This window comes from Heterobasidion irregulare (assembly GCF_000320585.1).
Source record: "Heterobasidion irregulare TC 32-1 unplaced genomic scaffold scaffold_01, whole genome shotgun sequence".
Classification (NCBI taxonomy): Eukaryota; Fungi; Basidiomycota; class Agaricomycetes; order Russulales; family Bondarzewiaceae; genus Heterobasidion; species Heterobasidion irregulare.
In genome coordinates this window covers 1,884,857-1,903,159 of record NW_009258197.1, presented here as the reverse complement: position 1 = coordinate 1,903,159, position 18,303 = coordinate 1,884,857, and the positions used below count along the sequence as shown (strand labels likewise).

At 50.1% G+C, this 18,303-nt stretch overlaps 9 protein-coding genes across 9 annotated transcripts; 5 read left to right on the top strand and 4 right to left on the bottom strand.

Annotated features, from left to right (window-relative positions):
• Positions 1 to 1,295: 1,295 nt before the first annotated feature.
• Positions 1,296 to 2,451, top strand: HETIRDRAFT_40967 (copper homeostasis protein; the record flags this gene model as incomplete). The annotated part of the gene is made up of 5 exons (XM_009542026.1): positions 1,296 to 1,366; positions 1,425 to 1,551; positions 1,605 to 1,762; positions 1,977 to 2,066; positions 2,136 to 2,451. The coding sequence occupies 5 exons, from the start codon at positions 1,296 to 1,298 to the stop codon at positions 2,449 to 2,451; spliced, it is 762 nt and encodes a 253-aa protein (XP_009540321.1).
• Positions 2,452 to 2,675: 224 nt separating this feature from the next.
• On the top strand, positions 2,676 to 4,863 carry HETIRDRAFT_431593 (uncharacterized protein). The gene is made up of 13 exons (XM_009542798.1): positions 2,676 to 2,874; positions 2,945 to 3,056; positions 3,114 to 3,118; positions 3,169 to 3,193; positions 3,252 to 3,280; positions 3,335 to 3,444; positions 3,496 to 3,522; positions 3,587 to 3,694; positions 3,763 to 3,790; positions 3,843 to 3,903; positions 3,960 to 4,001; positions 4,119 to 4,439; positions 4,492 to 4,863. Exons 1-13 carry the CDS (start codon positions 2,705 to 2,707, stop codon positions 4,666 to 4,668), a joined length of 1,215 nt encoding a protein of 404 aa, XP_009541093.1. The 5' UTR covers positions 2,676 to 2,704; the 3' UTR covers positions 4,669 to 4,863.
• A 248-nt stretch (positions 4,864 to 5,111) lies between these two features.
• HETIRDRAFT_468996 (uncharacterized protein) lies at positions 5,112 to 7,551 on the top strand (the record flags this gene model as incomplete). Its single annotated transcript, XM_009542797.1, has 6 exons — positions 5,112 to 5,353; positions 5,451 to 5,682; positions 5,763 to 5,962; positions 6,015 to 6,117; positions 6,170 to 6,298; positions 6,355 to 7,551. 6 exons carry the CDS (start codon positions 5,112 to 5,114, stop codon positions 7,399 to 7,401), a joined length of 1,953 nt encoding a protein of 650 aa, XP_009541092.1. The 3' UTR covers positions 7,402 to 7,551.
• A 640-nt stretch (positions 7,552 to 8,191) lies between these two features.
• HETIRDRAFT_166687 (uncharacterized protein) lies at positions 8,192 to 9,530 on the bottom strand (the record flags this gene model as incomplete). The annotated part of the gene is made up of 9 exons (XM_009542796.1): positions 8,192 to 8,377; positions 8,435 to 8,449; positions 8,505 to 8,604; positions 8,660 to 8,745; positions 8,805 to 8,953; positions 9,005 to 9,021; positions 9,078 to 9,199; positions 9,255 to 9,330; positions 9,385 to 9,530. 9 exons carry the CDS (start codon positions 9,528 to 9,530, stop codon positions 8,192 to 8,194), a joined length of 897 nt encoding a protein of 298 aa, XP_009541091.1.
• HETIRDRAFT_114389 (uncharacterized protein) lies at positions 9,476 to 10,815 on the top strand (the record flags this gene model as incomplete). The annotated part of the gene is made up of 2 exons (XM_009542795.1): positions 9,476 to 9,887; positions 10,049 to 10,815. The coding sequence occupies 2 exons, from the start codon at positions 9,476 to 9,478 to the stop codon at positions 10,813 to 10,815; spliced, it is 1,179 nt and encodes a 392-aa protein (XP_009541090.1).
• Positions 10,816 to 11,038: 223 nt separating this feature from the next.
• HETIRDRAFT_166685 (uncharacterized protein) lies at positions 11,039 to 12,953 on the bottom strand (the record flags this gene model as incomplete). Its single annotated transcript, XM_009542794.1, has 3 exons — positions 11,039 to 12,301; positions 12,399 to 12,649; positions 12,716 to 12,953. The coding sequence occupies 3 exons, from the start codon at positions 12,951 to 12,953 to the stop codon at positions 11,039 to 11,041; spliced, it is 1,752 nt and encodes a 583-aa protein (XP_009541089.1).
• Positions 12,954 to 13,189: 236 nt separating this feature from the next.
• HETIRDRAFT_456864 (uncharacterized protein) lies at positions 13,190 to 15,296 on the bottom strand (the record flags this gene model as incomplete). The annotated part of the gene is made up of 6 exons (XM_009542793.1): positions 13,190 to 13,830; positions 13,890 to 13,912; positions 13,983 to 14,299; positions 14,355 to 14,617; positions 14,670 to 15,039; positions 15,091 to 15,296. 6 exons carry the CDS (start codon positions 15,294 to 15,296, stop codon positions 13,396 to 13,398), a joined length of 1,614 nt encoding a protein of 537 aa, XP_009541088.1. The 3' UTR covers positions 13,190 to 13,395.
• A 98-nt stretch (positions 15,297 to 15,394) lies between these two features.
• HETIRDRAFT_413491 (uncharacterized protein) lies at positions 15,395 to 16,432 on the top strand (the record flags this gene model as incomplete). Its single annotated transcript, XM_009542792.1, has 1 exon — positions 15,395 to 16,432. The coding sequence occupies one exon, from the start codon at positions 15,395 to 15,397 to the stop codon at positions 16,430 to 16,432; it is 1,038 nt and encodes a 345-aa protein (XP_009541087.1).
• A 552-nt stretch (positions 16,433 to 16,984) lies between these two features.
• HETIRDRAFT_468990 (uncharacterized protein) lies at positions 16,985 to 18,208 on the bottom strand (the record flags this gene model as incomplete). The annotated part of the gene is made up of 7 exons (XM_009542791.1): positions 16,985 to 17,081; positions 17,185 to 17,225; positions 17,276 to 17,301; positions 17,356 to 17,624; positions 17,679 to 17,890; positions 17,951 to 18,088; positions 18,146 to 18,208. 7 exons carry the CDS (start codon positions 18,206 to 18,208, stop codon positions 16,985 to 16,987), a joined length of 846 nt encoding a protein of 281 aa, XP_009541086.1.
• Between the last annotated feature and the right edge of the window lie 95 nt (positions 18,209 to 18,303).

Below are 18,303 nucleotides of genomic sequence, written 5' to 3'. Positions count from 1 at the left end.
TGAGAATGGCTATGTCGGTGGACGGAAAGGAGTGCGTTTGGACAGTCAGAATGTAAAGAGAGGCAGAGGGCGATGCCGGATCGAGGAGATAGGTGGAGAGAGAAGGCAGGACTTGATACATTCCTGTATTATCGCTTTCCGCTTTATATGAATCTTCGTTCATACATCTCCAAAAAGTGGGCTCAGAAATCCCATGCGCCAAAGGCAAAAGGGGTTCAGCGGATAGATGGGGAAGCTGCTTAGCGACTTCCGTAGGCTTTCTCCAGCGTCAGGCGAGTCGCGAGCCCCACAAAGAAGTTAGTCCCGTGGAGCGTGGGCTTGACGACCGCATTCGCGAGCGGGAGACAAATCCATTTGGACTGAAACGGTGTCCGTATCTGTCCGTGGGCATGTTGTTTTGCCTACTTACCTCGTATGGAAGGTATCATGCTGGAGTGCGACTTAAATTTTAAACCGATGAAGTGTATATGTCTCCAGAGCCAGCTAGAGCCTCGCTCTGTCTGTTGCAAGCTTCCTGCAAGATGTCGTCAAGGCCACATCTAGAAAACGATCTCGTTATTGCGATGCGGTCAAGCGGTATTTAATAGGCTCGCCCATAGACCGGAAAACCTATGGAAGCTGCAGAGCAGCTAAGCATTTCGGTGATACAAGTATTCCCAAGCGAAATGCGACGAAGTCCGGGACGACAGAAATGCTCCACAACATAGAGCTTCTTACCGAAAAAGGATGAGTCGAGTAGGTTCTAAAAGAAACGAGGTGTAGGATTGATGGGTTGGGCGGATTGCGTGCCGGATTCCAGCTATTTTGGCAAGATAAGCCTTGCGTGTTATGAAGAGAGCTGTGATGTCGAGACAATTAAGCAAAGCTAACGTCAGATGAAACCCAACGAGGTGACTGGCCCTCAGAATTGCGTACTGATGCTTGTACAAGGCTGATCTATGTGAAGAAGGGATGCTTATTACGCTACCAATCTCAGGGAGTGAGATTCACCTGCAGAATTCGAGTATGTATGTCGATAAAAGAGATCTCACTTACGAGCTGGATAACCGACGTCGAGCACCCCTCAGTAAGAAGGGCTTGAAGGGACGTTGCACGTGTCTCGATCCTCATGCACTCATGGAAGATGGAGGACTGATGGAGGTCAACCACCGAAGCGCCATGGCAAGTTATTCTAGTTCTGGACTTACCAAATTTGGATATATTAACGAGTCCTCCCTTAGTTTTGCGCAAATCAATGCCTTTTCGTATGTTTTTGTAGCCAAACTTAGGTCCTCCTAGCTTTAGTAGGTGAATGTATGTCGCTTGACCACAATTCATCAAAGATCTTGGTAGAAGTATGTGTTGATTCGGTAGAGTCTGCAATCAAGTAAGTCGCCACGCTGTTGCTGCTCATCCTGCTGATTTTTTGACATTTGAATTCGCAGTGCTGTGCACGGTGGAGCTGATCGGCTCGAGCTCTGCGGAAACTTAGCGATTGGGGGCGGGACGACGCCTTCGATGGGCCTTTTCAATGCAGTGCGCAAATCAATTCAAAGATTCATACCGATCATGGTTAGCACTTCTTTCTCCGTGACCGAGGCAATCTCTGATCTCCAACGGACCAGGTAATGGTTCGACCACGAACGGGCAACTTCCTTTACACGGATGCAGAGACCGATGTCATGCTTGAAGACATCAGGCTGTTCAAAAAGGCGGGCGCACAAGGAGTCGTGATGGGTCTGTTGAAGAGCGATGGAACTGTAGACGTGGCTCGGACCATGAGGTGAGCCTTCTAAGCAGCTCGCATGGGTATCTGTGTATGTTTAAATGATTTCCATGTGATGATCACGGAGACTTGTGGAGGCAGCGATACCCTTGCAAGGTACGCCCTCATTCTGATCAGGGCGCGGGATAATCTTAACGAGGCGACAGTCTGCTTCCATAGAGCGTTCGACATGACACGAGATGCATCTGAAGGTGGGTCCGATTCATAGAAGAAAGGCTGTGAACAAAGTCGTAGAGCTGTCGGCGGCACTAGCATATCGTGATCTATCCGGAATTCGAGGCATTACCCGCATCCTCACAAGGTCGGCCCTCGCCATCATCGAGTTCTATCCTTGAATAACTCGCACCGTATCCAGCGGCCACGCACCGAGTGTTTCGACAGCTCCCGAGCTCATTATTCCTCTCCTCAAGGCGCGATCGAAGCACGCTGACTCGCCTACTCCCGAAATCCTTCCTGGATCAGGTATCAACCCCAGAACGGTGCGTGGAGTCCTAGACGTGCTGCTTCCACACAATCTTTCAGAGATGCATATGAGCGGAGGGGAGTGGATTGAAGGAGGAATGGCACATAAGCCGGCTGGGCTCGGCATGGGAAGTGGACGAGGTGAGTGGGACATTTGGCGGACGGATGAAAGAGCCGTCAGAGAAGTCAGAGAGTGTGTGGATGATATTTTAGGCCGATGCTGAATGTCTGAATGCGGTGAATGCGAGTATTTTCTTCATTGTCCGGTGCAATTCGCAGCACTCAACTCGACCTTGATGTTCAAGAAATGTTTACAAGTCGGGGGCCTCGGGAGCCGAGTGGCGGGTAACCGATCAAACCGAGTATGACGCCGAAGGTGTTACGAGATCTGAGATGAATATCAGCCTGCCGTCAACTGTTGTTTTCACTCACACCATCTCGCCTGCAACTTTCGTCAACGGGTGCTCTCATCTGTCCATGTCTACTACGACCCCTGCTAAAGACTCGTCCATTTGGTGGAGCAATGCCTTCTTCTTTGTCGGCGTCCATCTTGCGGCAGCTTACGGCGTTTATGTTCGACCTCCTCAATTCATTTCCTGGCAGATACTGGCCATGACTGTGGTGTTATGGCAGCTGGCCTCCTTTGGGTAAGTTGCAGGATCACAGGTCTACTTGCGATCGAGAGCAGAGTGCCCATGCGCTGATGCACGACCCTAGTGTAACAGTTGGCTACCACCGCCTTTACTCCCATCGTGCTTTTAGAGCGACCTTCGGTGTGCGGCTGGCTTTAGCTATACTTGGAACTAGTGCTATGCAAGGGTCCATCAAGGTCTGCTCTTTTTTGTTCTACTAAGTTCATCATGCTCAATGGGGTTCACGAATACAGTGGTGGTACGTACGCTCTGCTCTCCTAGGAACAATCTAATGGAAATTTATAACAGGTGTCTGAGACATCGTTTACACCATGTACGACGACTTTGAACTGTCATCTAATATTGGTCCTTACTATGTTCTGAACGTCCAGCGGTTCACGGACGACGACGTTCATGACCCGTAAGTCGAGATCACCGAGATGCTGGTGTAAATCATCTGAGAAGTGGGATACAGATATTCTGCGACCCGCGGGCTTGTATTCTCGCACGTTGGCTGGATATTCTACAAGACCAAGTATGAGCGGCTGGAACTGATTGACAGAGAAGATCTCGAGCGTGATCCAGGTAAATCTGCGCGACACTGAACATCTTCCCGTACTCATCACTGTGGCGTAGTCGTGTGCTTCCAACACAAATATTATGGTGATTTCGTTGTTTCCCTTACAGGTTCATTACGCACTCACGGCACGAACCTTTTTTTGATCAGTTCCGCTGGCCCTTTCTTTCGGCTTCGTCCTCCCCACTGTGCTTGGCCTCCTTTGGGGAGACCCATGGGGCGGTTATATTTGGGGAGGACTTGTTTCCCGACTGCTCAGTAAGTTGGCACTCGTGAATGTATCCCTACTTGTTGTTTATGAACACTCATGTTTATTCGACGCGCAGTTTGGCATTGCACCTTCTTGGTAAATTCGTAAGTGCCTTGATGACCACCATGCCGTCAATCAAATTCATCTCACGAGCAGGCTCGCTCATTGGGATGGCTTGCAACCATATTCTGATGATAACACGTCACGCACGAATTGGGTCAGTCTTCCGAGGAGATGTTGAAGTTATCTCATTGCTTAACTTGATCAATATAGATTTTGGCACTGCTTACTGCGGGAGAGGGTAATCATAATTTCGTAGGTTTCCTTGTGTTGGTACGTGACTTGGCACTCACCTGTCTCGTCAGCACGTATGGGCCAACTATTAGATCCTTCCTGTTGTTTGCCTGCCCTGACGTGTTTCACGTCTTATAGCACGCATTCCCGCATGACTTCCGATCGGGTCCTGCACTCTTCGATTGGGATCCCTCTAAGTGGGTTATACTTATCTTGCATCGCCTGGGGCTCGTCACCGGCCTGCGCAGAGCGCACGAAGATGACATCAAGCATGCCGAAAAATACATGGAGCACAAAGCTCATGCTCATGTAGATGATGACTATTACATAGAACAATCATGGGACGGTGAGGTATGGGATACGGACCGACTGGGCGCGTTCATCAAAAATAAGCCCACTGCCTGCATCATCCTCTTGAATGGATTTGCTGTAGATGCAACTGACTACATGAAAGAACACGTACGTGTTGAATTTGAATGCCACGTAACGAAAGTCTCATACTTTGTTCAAGCCTGGAGGTGCATTGCTTCTTCGACAATACTCTGTCTTGGCAACGGACACGAAAATCGAGGCATTCAGAGACGCTACTTGGGCATTTGAAGGGGGTCTCAACAGACATTCGCGAGCAGCACATCGACGGATGATGCAGTTGAGGGTAGCCAAGGTGGCACTAGCACGCGTTAGATGATGGACTTTCTCAAGACCTGTGCTCTTTGGATAGCGTACAAATTGATTGAAGCCTTCCAGCGTCCAATTTCAACGCTGCCCGGCGATGTCATTTAGTGCTCTAACTTCCGACATGTATGATTGTAAACTTGTAATTACTGTGTGACCACACTTCTAGTGGTCACATCTTCATTTGAAGGGGCATTGTTGATCCTACAATACTCTGAAGCGAGCATCGATTGCATTACCAGATCCAAAGTTGGCAAAGCTTACTACGAAGTGGGGGTAAGTAGACTAGGCATCGGAACGCGTTGAATGAACTCGAAGTCGATGTCATTTCATAGTCTAGTAACATCATGTGATGTGACCAGTTACACATACCATATCGACGGGGACCGACCAAAGTGAGTACTTCGTCGGCCCCCTCTCAGCTTTACAAACTGTGCATTCAGTATAGCAGCCACCATGTCTAAGAGAGAGCTCGAAATGTTGTCCTCAAGCGTTGACGTCAACGCTCCCCGAGCCAAACGACGCAAGGATGCCACGACCAGTCGGGAAGGCAAGCGAGATGTTCAAATGGCGGACGTTGTAGCGGCGAAGGCAGAAGGAAATGAGGAGACTCCAGAGGCAGATACCGGGAACAGAGATGCTGTGAGAGAGCAAGGATTACAGCTTTGGCAAGTGTTGAAGGACGCAGCGGACAAAGAGTGCGTGACCTGCTTGACTTGCTTGATACAGCTCAGTTCGATTACCGCCGTTACTTGCGTTTGTTTCTCCTGTCTTGGCTCATCATGCGTCTCACAGGGGACGGTCATTGTCCAACGACTTCCTCTCCCTTCCTTCCAAACGGTTATATTCCGATTATTACAGTATTATCAAGAAGCCTCTTGCTCTGGACCAGATCCGGCTGCAAATCAAATCTGGACAGTATAAGTCGCTTGCTAGTATTAGGCTTGATTTTGAGCAATGCTTTCGCAACGCCAAACGTTATAACTTGAAGGAGAGTCAGATCTGGAAAGATGCGAAGGCATTACATGTGAGTCATCTATCCCTTGGATAATGTGTCAGATATCGTGTGCTGTATCTTTTCTGTTGTGCTGAGACACTTTCACATAGAAATTGACACTCAAAGAATATGGCAATATGACTGGCGACCTCATGAAGATTGGGGATGACCATGACGATGAAGGTGTAGAGGAAGGTGCTGTGCAAGGAGGTTCGGGCGATGAGGGCGGTCATAAGAAGAAGAAACCACCCAACATGAATCGCTTACTCACCACCAGACTCGAGAAGTTGGTTGCCAAAACAGATGCAGCGTACGTAGTACAATCATCATATTATTCAAGGTGTGCTGACTTCTGCTACTAGGGGAAATATCTTGTCTTCTGAGTTCATGGAACTTCCCCAGAAGAAGTTGTGGCCGATTTACTACAAGACGATTGCCCGACCAATGAGTTTCGAGAAGATATTTGTATGAGCATTTCACACTGCCTTTGCACAGATATGTTCTCACGATCAAGCAGAAACACCTCAAAAGAAAAGAGTATCATACACCTGCCGAATTCGCTGCAGATGTTGAGCTTGTCTTCTCTAACGCACTCCAGTTCAATGAGGATCACACACCTGTATGGGAGGCTGCGCAGGCGCTCCGAGTACGTCTGATGATAACGTGCTCTTTCATTGGGACTGACCCCACGTCGCAACTCAGAAACACTTTCACAAACTGATGTCTGATCTTCCCGCGCCTTTCTCTTTGTCTCAGTACACCGCTACAAAAGAGTCTACTGGCCCATCAAATAAGATCAAGCTCAAGGTACCGCCAGTAAACCATGCGTCAACGTCAATAGCACCCCAGGCCCCCAAGCCAAGTGAGGCCCCCAAACCAAGTGTTGCCCCTTCTCCCGCGGCTGGTTCATCTAGTCCTCTAGTTCTGAAGGTCCCGCTCGGAAATGCAGCGCATGCATCAACAGCCATGCCCACTCCGGCCAGTGTTACTCCTTCTGTCACTGCCCAGTCGAGTCCCTATGCACCCGCGCCCTCAGCGCCTTCTCCTGTCCCTCCACCAGTAACAACCGCTGGCCAATCTACGCTACCCTTGCCTCAATCTCAGTTTCCTGTTCAAACACAGGCCAGTGCGTTGTCTAACTACACACACTATCCACAGATGGCATTCCAAGCCCCTTCTGTCCCCTCTGCCCCTACACCTTCGGTAGTACCCCACTCCTCAATCACCCCACATTCCATGTCGAATTCTCCTGCCCCTCCTGGACCTATACATCCCCTGAAGTCAGTCCTACTGACCATCAAGCCCGTAGGCAGACGCTTGGAGTTGGATTGTCGTGATGGGGTGAAGAGCTGGGCTTTGCGTCTAGTCCCAGGTGAAATGGGAGTGAAGATTACGGACGCCAGCTACCTTGGGGACGAAGAAGAGGAGAGCAGCAGTGACGAACAGGAAGAGGAGGAAGAAATCGATGGCAGTCAGAGTGGAATAGCGGGCAAGGGCAAGGGCAAGGGCAAAGTCAAGCAGGGTCGCGTACGACAAGTGGGCGCTGTACGGATCAAAGACGGCGTCAAACTTCCCCCGAAACGCGTGCCGCCCCAACTGCAAGTCAAACTGGATGCTTCAGTCATCAGGGCGACTGAGACCAACGAGGACGAGTGGGATGTCGAGCTTGGTGTGGGTTCCCATCTGTTGGAAATGGGCGAGAAGGGTGGGGCGGTGTGGAAGGTGCATATCGAGCGAATGGCAGGTTGACTTATGATCTTTGTCGGCTTCTTTTCTTGGGCTTGCTGATGCACTTCTCACTATTTTATATGTATAGCCAATTATAATCAGTTTCTAGTCCATGCCAAGTGAATCGCTACGTATAACCAGACAAAAAGCAATAAAGAGCATTGATTAACTATATCTTTGCTTTCCACCTTTCCACTCTTTCAGACAACGGCTCGTCCTCACTCTCGCTCTCGCTCGGGGGCTCGGGAACATATCTTCTATACCGTCCATCTTCCTCACCACGACTCTCAATATATCTTCTTAGAATTTCCTCTCTATCCGCCGGTAGAACCTCGTATCCTTCGGACCCACGACGAACCATACCACCTAATCGCCCCTCATAGCTATACTCCGCTTCACCGTCCGACGATACAAGCGAATCGTGATCTGATTTGGTTTCCTGGTACTCTGGGTGCCATGGTGGTACAGACGATGCATCTGGGGCATTTCTGCGTCGCCGCGAGGCCGTGCGGATGCGGGCATTTGACGGCTCAAGGTCAGGATTCAAGCTCCCATTCTCATATGTCCATGGAGTGTCTGGGAGTGTCAAATTGTGTCTCGTATCTGACGGATCGCGTGGTGGCCAAGGTTCTTGCAGCGCATATCCTGTTGAGATAAACGACGATAAGTGAGTCTAGAGGCCTTCAGAATATATAGAAACGAAGGATGAGAACTGAAGGAGGGAGCTCGGATGAGTGCTTACATTTTGATGAAAATAGTGGATGTTCGCCCACCTGCAATCAGAGGCTGAACTTCTTATTGAAACTCAATTTCAGGGTTCGATGAACGTTCCGTTATAGTACGTCTCTATATCTTCTCGCCTCGAAAGTTCGACCCACTTACCGTCCCCTTCCGCCAGTTGGTATTTCAGGCCTGTACCAGGGGGTATAGTAGGGCAACACCACATCAAAGGATTTTTGCCCAGCATAGATTCAATGTTGCGCCTTGCACCGAGATTCTAGAAGTCGTCTTGGGTCAGTCACGGGGGGTCAAAAGTGGCAGCTAGACAACACACATAAGGGAATTTGATCTGAAAAGAACCGTGAATCAACGTGAGATTCAAACAACGTAGAGTCAGGACGCACCTCGCGAATTTTTCCTCTTCGGACTAGAGTAGCGACTTTATCCTTTTCCCATCCCTCGATGGTAGTGGTATTACCAAGTAGGCAATAGAAATGGTACAGACTAACAGGCCGTTGAACGACATGAACGGCAAGCCGAAGGAAGACAAGATATGTACCTGAAAGCACCGACCATTATTAGGACCGGTACGCAGGTAGCATAGTTCAAGATGATGAAGACCAGTTCAATGCCACCTGGGGGAGTCTTACGAGTTTATATGATAATGTTACACGGGTAAGTGAGAGTCGTGCTTGATGACATACGTAGAATCTTTCGCCCGAGGTATCAAGGACACGCCAGGTAACCATTGTTGCATGATATATGCATGAGAGGTCGACAAAAAAGAGGAAACGAATGAAGTGTCCGTAGTTGAAGTACCCGACGCAATTGTTTACCCACGGACAATGGTGGTCTGGGAGCGCTATGTCAATCAGAAGTATGACAGATCACTAAGAAATCTCACCCATTCTAAGGACACATCTAATAAACCAAATCCAGTAAGAGGTAATCAAATGTGCGCAAGGGAGACGGCATACCGTTTGCAGGTTTTACAGTGATGGGCTCTCGGTGGTTTGTATTTGTTGCATGCCCGACAAAATCTTGGACCACCTGTGAGCTTTTTGACTTCGTAGCCTTCAAGTGAAGCCGTATCCGGTTGCTGTGACCATAGTCATATAACGAAACCCGTTCTGGAGGAAGTGGCCGACACGTACCCAGCGATCAGGAACACTTCCTGGATCTGAGACGACGCACTTCCAATAGTTCCAAAGGAGCAGACCAATAAAAGCACTGTGCATAGAGTGTAATTAATCAAGGGTAGGTAAGATGTTGAATAGCACGTACTTGAAGGGCCCAAGCAATGTGATTAGGTCCACAGAAAGCTCGCGTCCGTACCATGGCCAGATGATGAATATCTGAGATGAATAGGCGATGAATGAGATTAAAGAAAGAGTTGCTCCGACAACAATGCGACCTAGGAGCCGACCCATACGAGGTTCCAGAAGTTGGGAGGGAGGGATATGAGAGCAGTGTTGTAGAGACCAGCCAAGCGTCTGAGGTGCCGGCGGCAGCGCGGAATAATCCGCAGCAACATGTCCCAAATCCAATTCTCTTCCAGCGAGACACTCACCGTCTTGACGCTCCGTATCCCACAAACGCCTGCAGCATGCTTCGCAATTCGCAACGGCAGGTCATTCGCCGCTGCGCCAACATCCGTCATCTGTCCAGCTCTGCCCCGTGTCGGGACAACGGAGCAGCCCTAGATCCAGCGGCTACCAAAATAGCTGCACGGGTCACATCACCAACGCGCAGACCTAGAACAGATGATTTTGGAGGAATCTCTATCCGTATGTATCTCCTGGTCATCTCTCGTCAAGCTATAACCTGACTGCTTTAAAGGAAATATCGCCGTACAACCTGCTGTACAAGCCAATCGAAATCGTCCCCAATTCTGTGAGACCGAGGCTCTTGTGTTTTCATCATCATTGCTTATACTGCCTTCATACAGCTCCTCAAAACAGGCGTCCGTTCAACAACGCACGACAAGGGGCAGAAAGGAACTCCAACTCGGACGTGCGTTCGGCACAACGCAGCCCTCGTACCGGAGACAACAACAACCGCCCTAGACGTCGCGCGCCCGCACAACTCGGCTGGGGAGATGACCTCGTCTCCGAACAGAGTCTCGCCTCGCGCTTGTGGAGTCGTCAGCAAATTGATGAACCGGCTGCTAACGCCTCTACCTCTAACTCCCGTTCGACCACCTCCGGACTTCCTACCACTCCCAAGCAGTCGCCATTTTCGCCATCCACCCGAGACACGCCCCGGAAAGCCAAGATGGTACGCACACCCAACGAAGTAGAAGCGGTACAGAGTAAGCAGACGAGTGAGACGGTGGTGGTACCCAAATCGAAGGCTTCTGCAAGCAGGAGTGTGACCTCTGAAGCGCTCAATACGAAGCCTTCACAGTCCAACAAAGCGGAGCATCCAGTCCAGATGGTCGATCTCGCGTCCACAAACTTGACGTCTCTTTTCGCTACGCCTGTCCCCAAGGTCCAAACTTTAGCGCCAAGTCTTAAAGGCCTTCAATTGCGCGACGTATACGAGCGCAGGTCAGGCGACTATACGCGGTTCGCGTCTGGACAAGTCATCCGGAAGACAGCTCGCAAGGCGCTCGAACCCGTTCGTTATGCCCGACATGTGTTGGGTTTCAGCAGGCACTTGAGCTTGAAGCAAAGGGTGAAAGCGGTGAAGGTCATTGAAAGCGTGGTTCCCTAGAGGGAAGACACTGTCCCTAATAGTGCTAGTCAGACCACGGACTCATACAAATCCCCAAAATCCTCCTTTTGCTCACAAATATTCATAAAATATAATAAAAAACAACTGTAGAGCGAGTTAGAGAAGAGAAAAGATATTGAATACGCAGGCAACTACGGTAGAGGAGCGAAATATATGCGCAGTCAAAGGCGATGTAGTGTATGAAAGAGTTGAAAGAAATGAGCTACGACACTTCAGCTTCAGCTTCCGCGATTGACAGAATGTCTTCCACTGCAATATCCGACCGCGAGTATGTTGTCGACTCCTCATCTTGTCCCTCGTCCGAAAATGACCTCATGGACTCTGGCAGCGCCCAATCAGGAATCTTGAATTCTCGAACGGTTTCAAGGTTGGGTGGGAGTTTCACTCCGAACGCTGTGACATGGCGCTGAGTATGCCGCGCATTGGGAGCACTCGCAGTGCGCATTGCCGACAGGATGAGGGCGGACTGTTCTCGTCTTCGGTGAGTTGTAGGAGACGACGGCGATTCAACGGCATTAAAAGAGTCGTCAGCATCAACTGGTGAATCATCCGTGTTGAAGGAGATCCGAAAGCGCTTCCGTGGGCGCACGGACTGTTCTTTCGACCAGGAGGTAAGGTCAGCATCTTTCTTAAGAAATGTTCCATCTGGCGCACGTTTGCGTGGCTGTCTGCGAGCAAGGTAAGCGCCAGAACTGGTGGATGCATTGACGAAAGGGGATTGAGACGAGGCATCAATGCTAAGACCATGAGAAGGCGAGGGAGAGTAAGCGGCGTAGACAGGGGTCGATGGGTCCAATGCAAGTGGAGTAGACTCTGATTGCTTCAGTGGTTGGGAAGGTGGTGCGCTCGTAATAGCAATGGAGGGCACAGCTGCCCTCTTAGACGGAGTTGATGGTTTGGAAGAAGCAGATGTGACGGCAGGTCTCCGCAATGGCCATTTGATCTTTAATTTTATCTTCTCCGTCTTGACTGGCGGCACGGCGCCATATTCTTCGACCCCACCGTTGCTTGCTAAGATAACACTCTCCTCAACAACGGAATGAACGTCGGGATCCATAGAAGTATTGATGCTTGGAGCCCGTGACTCGGTCTTTCGTCGGTCAGTGCCGAGATTGAGGAGCGTCCGGTATCGTTCTTCTAACGATGCAGCTGCATCCAGCATCGCCACCTTCCTCTGTTCTCCTTCGTGCAATGTGGCAAGGTTGTGCGCATGTGCCCCTGTTGGGTCGAACGGGACAGGTTCGTCCTGAGGAGGGCCATTCGACGCGAACCCTCTAGAGAAGGAGGATGCAGGCAGGCCAAGAAAGGCATGGATGTCCATTGAGCGCAACTGATCTATTCGCTCCTTGAGTTTGTAGTGCTCATGCTGCAGCTTCTCCTTCTCGCGTAGTCGCTGTCGCTTTTCAAACGTTTCGTACTTGCGATGTCGCTTCTCATACGCTACGTCCGATGTATCCGCGTCCTCCTAAGATATGGTACACATAATAAGAAATAGGAAGTGCGAGACACAAGAGGAGACATATGAGTGCGGTGTCTTACAAGAAGAATGAATATAAACGAACGTCTTCTGAGCTCCTCGGCCTAAATCGACCACCCACAGTAGCATGCTCTGCTAGCATCGAAAATTCGGGCGTTTCAATCTTTTGTTGATCCCTGTACGCCTTTATGACCTCGGGTTTATCAAAGTATCGCTGGTAGGCGGAGGTGTTCAATTGCAGCTGAAATAAATCATTCGAGGAGTCCGAGGGAATCAAGGCTGAGTTGGTCGTAAGCAACAGCCTTGTCTCTGCCGGAACCAATGGCTCATTCTCCTCTGCACAACGCCCAATGAACCAGTCAATAAGTGGAAGCAGGGATATGAACCGAATGTACGACTTACGTTTGCGCTTCAGCGTGTCCAGAATCATCAGGTCAGCGTCGCAGGATCCGACACCTGGCCCACCCCTTCTTGACCGCGAAGGTAATATGCGCTTCTGTCGTGTCTGTATCCCAGAAGATGCTGGCGCCTGAGAAACGCTCGATGGACCTGCGACCGGTTCCGAGTCGTTGTTCGTCGAATTGGTGAATTGGGTGAACTTGTCGGTTGTGATGGTCTCTGCACGAGTTGAGACAGCCATGACACTGAGGAAAAACACAGAAAAAGTTCAGCTTCAATAGTCAACTAGAATATGTGGGCGTTGGCTTTGGACGAACGTCGAGACTGCCTTTTCTGGAGGTGTCGATAGCGGCGCGGTAATGACTCTCAACTCTCAACAATTCAACGTTCGTGCCACAGCCACCGTATAGTGCAGTTGAAACAAATGTCGAGGTCCTTAAGCCTCAGTACCAGTGCTAGTTCAAGAGAACATGGAGTGGGAGTCAAAAGGCTTACTCTCGTAGCAAATGCTATTAGAACAAGACAGCACAATAATTGATAATTATAGACCTATACTTAAAGACCACCGATGCATAAATTTTACTTCAAAACCCAACTGAACAACACAGTGGTTTGTTTCAAAGAAGAACAAAAATTCCAATGATGAATAAGGATAGAGACCTCAGCGCTCAGCGATCATACAGCTACACCTCTTTCTGATCATGCCCATATGGGCCCTGGCTGTCCGATCCAGTTTGGGGGTTCCAATTTCCAGACCAATTGCCATCGCTGGCACCTTCGCCATAATCGTAGCTGCCGTCCCCGCCGGCACCATATTGTGCATACTGACTATACTGTTGCTGTATGAAAGGAACGTTCAAGCCAAACGATGACGCAAACCTAGGATTGATGTGTGGCTGCACAAACTGATGCTGTGCATACCCATAGCTGTTGAATTGATTGAACTGAGGGTCGTAGGACCATGGGTTGCCCGTGCCAACTGGTGGTGCTGAGAAGTCACCAGGAACAGACGTGCCAATGCCGTTGGTGAATTGACCTGTCGCAGGAGGAACAGTCCCAGGAGTCGGCAGAAACGATTGAGGAGCGAGAGGAATTTGCGCCTCCATCTCGGAAGGCGCCTGTTGACGACCATTCCGTCCTCCCCATCGTCTGCCATTGTCTTCACCGTGCCCTCGACCTCGTCCGCGGTCACGTCGGCGACTACGATTGTCAAGGTTGCGGCTAGAGTGCAGACCACCCTGATCTAGCCTTTTACTGCCACGCCCTCTACCTCGTCCCCGTTCATTGAACTGCGGAGCTCTTCCAGAAAGGTCTGAGGAGCCTGGTCCGCCGTCTGCTATAAGATGATCAGAAGAGCTGGGTCGTTCGTTTGGAGTGTCCATGGTGTACGGATCCGAGTATGGGTCGTCATCGTAAGGAATAGGCGGAGGACGTGATGGTCCGGCAGCATAGTCCATGTCATATGCTCCGTATGCGTCGTAGGGATTAAGGCCATAGAGCGTATCTGCAGCTGTGTCCCGGGATTGCGATGGTGTCGGTGTTGAGTGTCTCGAAGACATGGTGGAGGGCTCTCGTGAGCCAAACCGCCTGCATATGTTTTCAGAGAAAGGGACAACGTAACACCACTTTGAAAAGTGCTCACCGTTGCTTGAGTCTTGCCTTGTGTGCGGCTTCTTGCTCGTCGTCAGAAAACTCCAATTCGAATTCCGCAGGCTCCTCGTCGTGGAGATTGCTAGCGTCACTTCCTCGCCAATGCTTGAGTTCGTTGACGAAGACGAAATTACTTCGTTGAGGGACGTGGAAGACCTCGCGCGAGATCTTCACTTTTTCGGCATCAAGAGGAAATTTGTCGTTGAATTTCACTTGATACATGGGTTGGTAAGTCGGCCCGAACGTCTCAGAGATCTGCTATGAGGTGAGAGAATTTTTTTTGAGAAAAGTGAAAAGGTCAACTCACGTATCCCATAACCTGCCTATTTTCGAAAACGAGTAAGGTCTCGGAATCTAGTGCCCTTTCGGACCCTCGTCCAGGAGTTTCTGATGCAACACCTTTGACGATAGCCATTCTGTCAAGGATACTCATGACCTCGCCAACCTTTTCGAGGTGTTCGTCAGGCCCGACTTCGGTAATTTTTGGGATGACGATATCCTCCTCGGCCACTTCATTTTTTGTCCGAGGGAGAGCAATAACAGCAGGCCCGCTCTCCTCGTCGTCTTCGTCGTCTTCTATGTTCTTAACCTTGTCTGGAGGACGAGGCGCATCCGCCCCACCTTCAGAAGAGGAGTCCGAGTCTGAAGATTCTGAAGCAGAGTCTGTGGGCAATGGGCTGAACAGAGTATCAATATGAGCACCATTATCAGTCACTCAGGAGACTCACGAGATGTCTTCGTCATCTAACAATATATCTGCCTCTACCTCATCCTCACTATTCGTTTCCTCACCGGAACTTGCGATGGAGTGATCGTTATCGGGAGATTTGAGCTGTGCCTCAACTGGGGGTTCCGGAACATGGCCTACAAGGTCTTGAATGATAAGAAGGTCTTGGGGAAGCAGAGAGGGGACCTTGAAGGATGAGTCTGCCATAGAGAGCAGGAGTGAAAGGAAGCAAATTCCAAATCCAGAGAAATTCAGCGGAACGCCTCCTTTTCCAAGTCACGCGTCTCCCGCTCCCGACCACGACAATGAGCTTCAGAACCTCCCGAGCCGCTTTCCGTCCCCTGACCGCCCTCCGCTCTTATTCTTCCGTGCAAGAGAAACCCTCACTAAAACTCGTCGCTGAGCTCCGCAAGCGCACAGAGGTTTCCATTACTAAAGCACGCGAAGCACTCAGTGCGACGAACAACGACATCAATGCCGCTTTAGAGTGGTTGCAAAAGGACCTTGCGGTCTCTGGCGCGAAGAAGGCAGCTAAGGTTGAGGGGCGGGCTACTGGGGAAGGTCTGGTTGGCATCTCGGTGCTGTCGGGTGGGACGAGTGCTCAGAACTCTGCCAGCGGGAGCGTGCGGGCTGCCATGATCGAGCTCAACTGCGAAACAGACTTCGTGGCGAGAAATGAGCTGTTCGGACGGCTTGTAGCAGATATTGCGCATACTGCTGCGTTCATCTCCGAGCCAGACGAACGGTCCCCCTCATTGCTCAGGCCGTGTTCGTTGGACTTGTTGAACGACGCGCCGTTGATTTCACAAAACCCCGGAGGTTCGCCGTCGCAGGCGACAGTGGCGACAGCCATTCGCGATACCATTGCGAAACTGGGAGAAAAAATCTTACTGAAAAGGGCGATTGCCGTCACGCATAATCCGCTGCCCCGTACTCAGCAATCCCTTGCACTTCGTCTCGCTTCATACACACATGGAGGCGTCAACCTTCCTTCACAAGGTCGAATAGGCTCCTTGGCACTACTGGCTCTCCGATCTCCGCGTCTTCTTACCCTTCTGACCACCAGCGCATTCCAAGATGATTTAGACAGGCTCGAGCGCTCATTAGCACGGCAAATCGTTGGGTTCCCAACTCTCTCCATTCGTTCGCCAACTGGGACAAAGAACGAGACGGCTTTATATGATCAACCGTTCATGATGCTGGCAGGGGGTTCAGCGGAGGACACTGTCAAAACTGTATTGGAACGATGGGCGCGCGAGAGACAGTTGGTTGTGGAGGGAGAGGAGGATGGCGGCTTAGAGGTCCTCGAAATCGCCAAGTGGACTGTTGGGGAGAGTTCGTAGGTTATACGTGAGGCATTGCCATGAATAATGAAGACGTCTAGGCTTACCTCGTTCACAGTATTTCTACATCTCATCATGATATTACCCCCACTCTTGCATTACATTAGACCGCGACATGGAGTCTAGGCTGTCCTAACCATTGCGTTGTCTCGGCATGAGGTCTGTCAAGTCGTCGCCCTACTCTCGTAATGAGAGGCTTGTCACAACGCCCCCGCAGAATTGTCAGGGAATAGCTTAAATATTCGCAAACTTGTTGCGGCCTCATCATGATAACGAGTAAAAACGCTGGATTTGAAGCACAAGGGTAGTGTCTGTCACCGAAGGTAAAGGTCATAGTGAGTTTATTCCATTCCACGCCCCGTCTAGATGTACATCGTATCTCGAATCGGCCGCCTAGAGTAGGACTTCGAGGTATAGGTCGAGTCTTGCGGAACAGTCAGAGTCAAATAGCAGCGGAACAACAGTGTACGTCCTTGCCAACAGTCTCTCGATTAGTACGTAGAGAAGCGCGTAGATAGACGGCTACAAACCTGCCAGGGTCACGAGATAGATTTAGTTCAGTTTTGTCTTATGCACGCGTTGGACATGCGGTAAGCCAAGTTGATATTTGACTCTGTATTTGTGATGGTCGTCCTTGATACAAAGAGTCCTGGAAGCAGTTTCAGGGGCATACTCGGATGTCATCTTGATGGCTTACATATCTACGCGGGACGATCAGTGGAACGTAAAGCGAGTACATCGCGCTTGATCACGTACATATTGTTCCAGTGTGCATGAAGTAAGCCCCAGCTGCCTACAGAACCTGACTTAGTGGAATGGAAGACTACAGTGATGGAGTCTCACTGTGTAAGCATGCCACCATGAATGACCTATGCACGATCGATGAGCTTCCAAAACGCAAACGTGATGAAGACACAACATACCTTCAAGTAAGAACGCGACCGGCCAGCCAAGGGATTTCTTCCAGTGTGTAAGAGCGTCGCAGAAGATGTTGTCAACATTCCAGATGAGAAAGCCGAAAGCAAAGAGGGCAGCTCCAGTGTAATAAAGTTGCTTGCACATGGTTTTTTTCTTGTTCGGTATTGTTTTGGAAGTCTCGGACCATCTAAGGAGGTATGTCGTCCTATAAGTCGCGATAAATAGTAAGGAGGCAAACACTATTTGGTGATAAACTGGGTTTCTATAGGCAAAGCTTGAAGAGGCTCAGTCATAAGACCTCGAGGAGAATTGGTACTAGAGGACATACTAGCTCAGTGTAAATGCAATGTCGAAGAGAAGTGCTGCCAGCAAAGCGATTTGACTGGAGGTTGACTGGAGGGTAAATCCCCGTTTGGTTTCAAACAGGATAAAAATGTTATAGCTGGAGATATAGATCATTGGCAACTCGTCCGCAAGCTGCGCTTGATACAGCAAAGTCGCATGGAATGCGAAACTGCCTATGCCAACAAGAGCAACACCCTATCAAACGATGGGAAACCAGTTGTTTGCAAGAAGGAATAAGTAAGAAGAGAGACGGACAGCAAAGCCAACAAGGTAACGCGAAGGGAGCGATTCTTTGGAGACGAGGTGAGCGCCATAGAGGGCAATGCCAATTGTGAACAAGTTGGAGAACGTGTTCGCAACTTCAGCGACATAAGGCGAGAACTGGTAATTGGCCTATCGATGCGAACAAATGAGCGTCGAGGATCTATGTGCCGGCAGAACCAGTCATACCTCACACCAATCCAAGGTCGAGGTTACAGGGCCCCATATACCTTGCAAAGGGGACGTGTCCATGGCGGCAAGAGGACTGTACTTGCCTGGGCGCCCCGAAGTCGGCCCCGGGATGTGGTTCACAACTTTGTCCGGGATTTACATCACGTGAGCTGTGT

Coding starts and splice junctions, on each gene's coding strand:
- HETIRDRAFT_431593 (XM_009542798.1), top strand. CDS start 2,705: ATGTCTACTACGACCCCTGCTAAAGACTCGTCCATTTGGTGGAGCAAT. Junction 3,194..3,251: donor TGAGACATCGTTTACACCAT/GTACGACGACTT, acceptor CTGAACGTCCAG/CGGTTCACGGACGACGACGT. Junction 3,791..3,842: donor TGCACCTTCTTGGTAAATTC/GTAAGTGCCTTG, acceptor TCTCACGAGCAG/GCTCGCTCATTGGGATGGCT.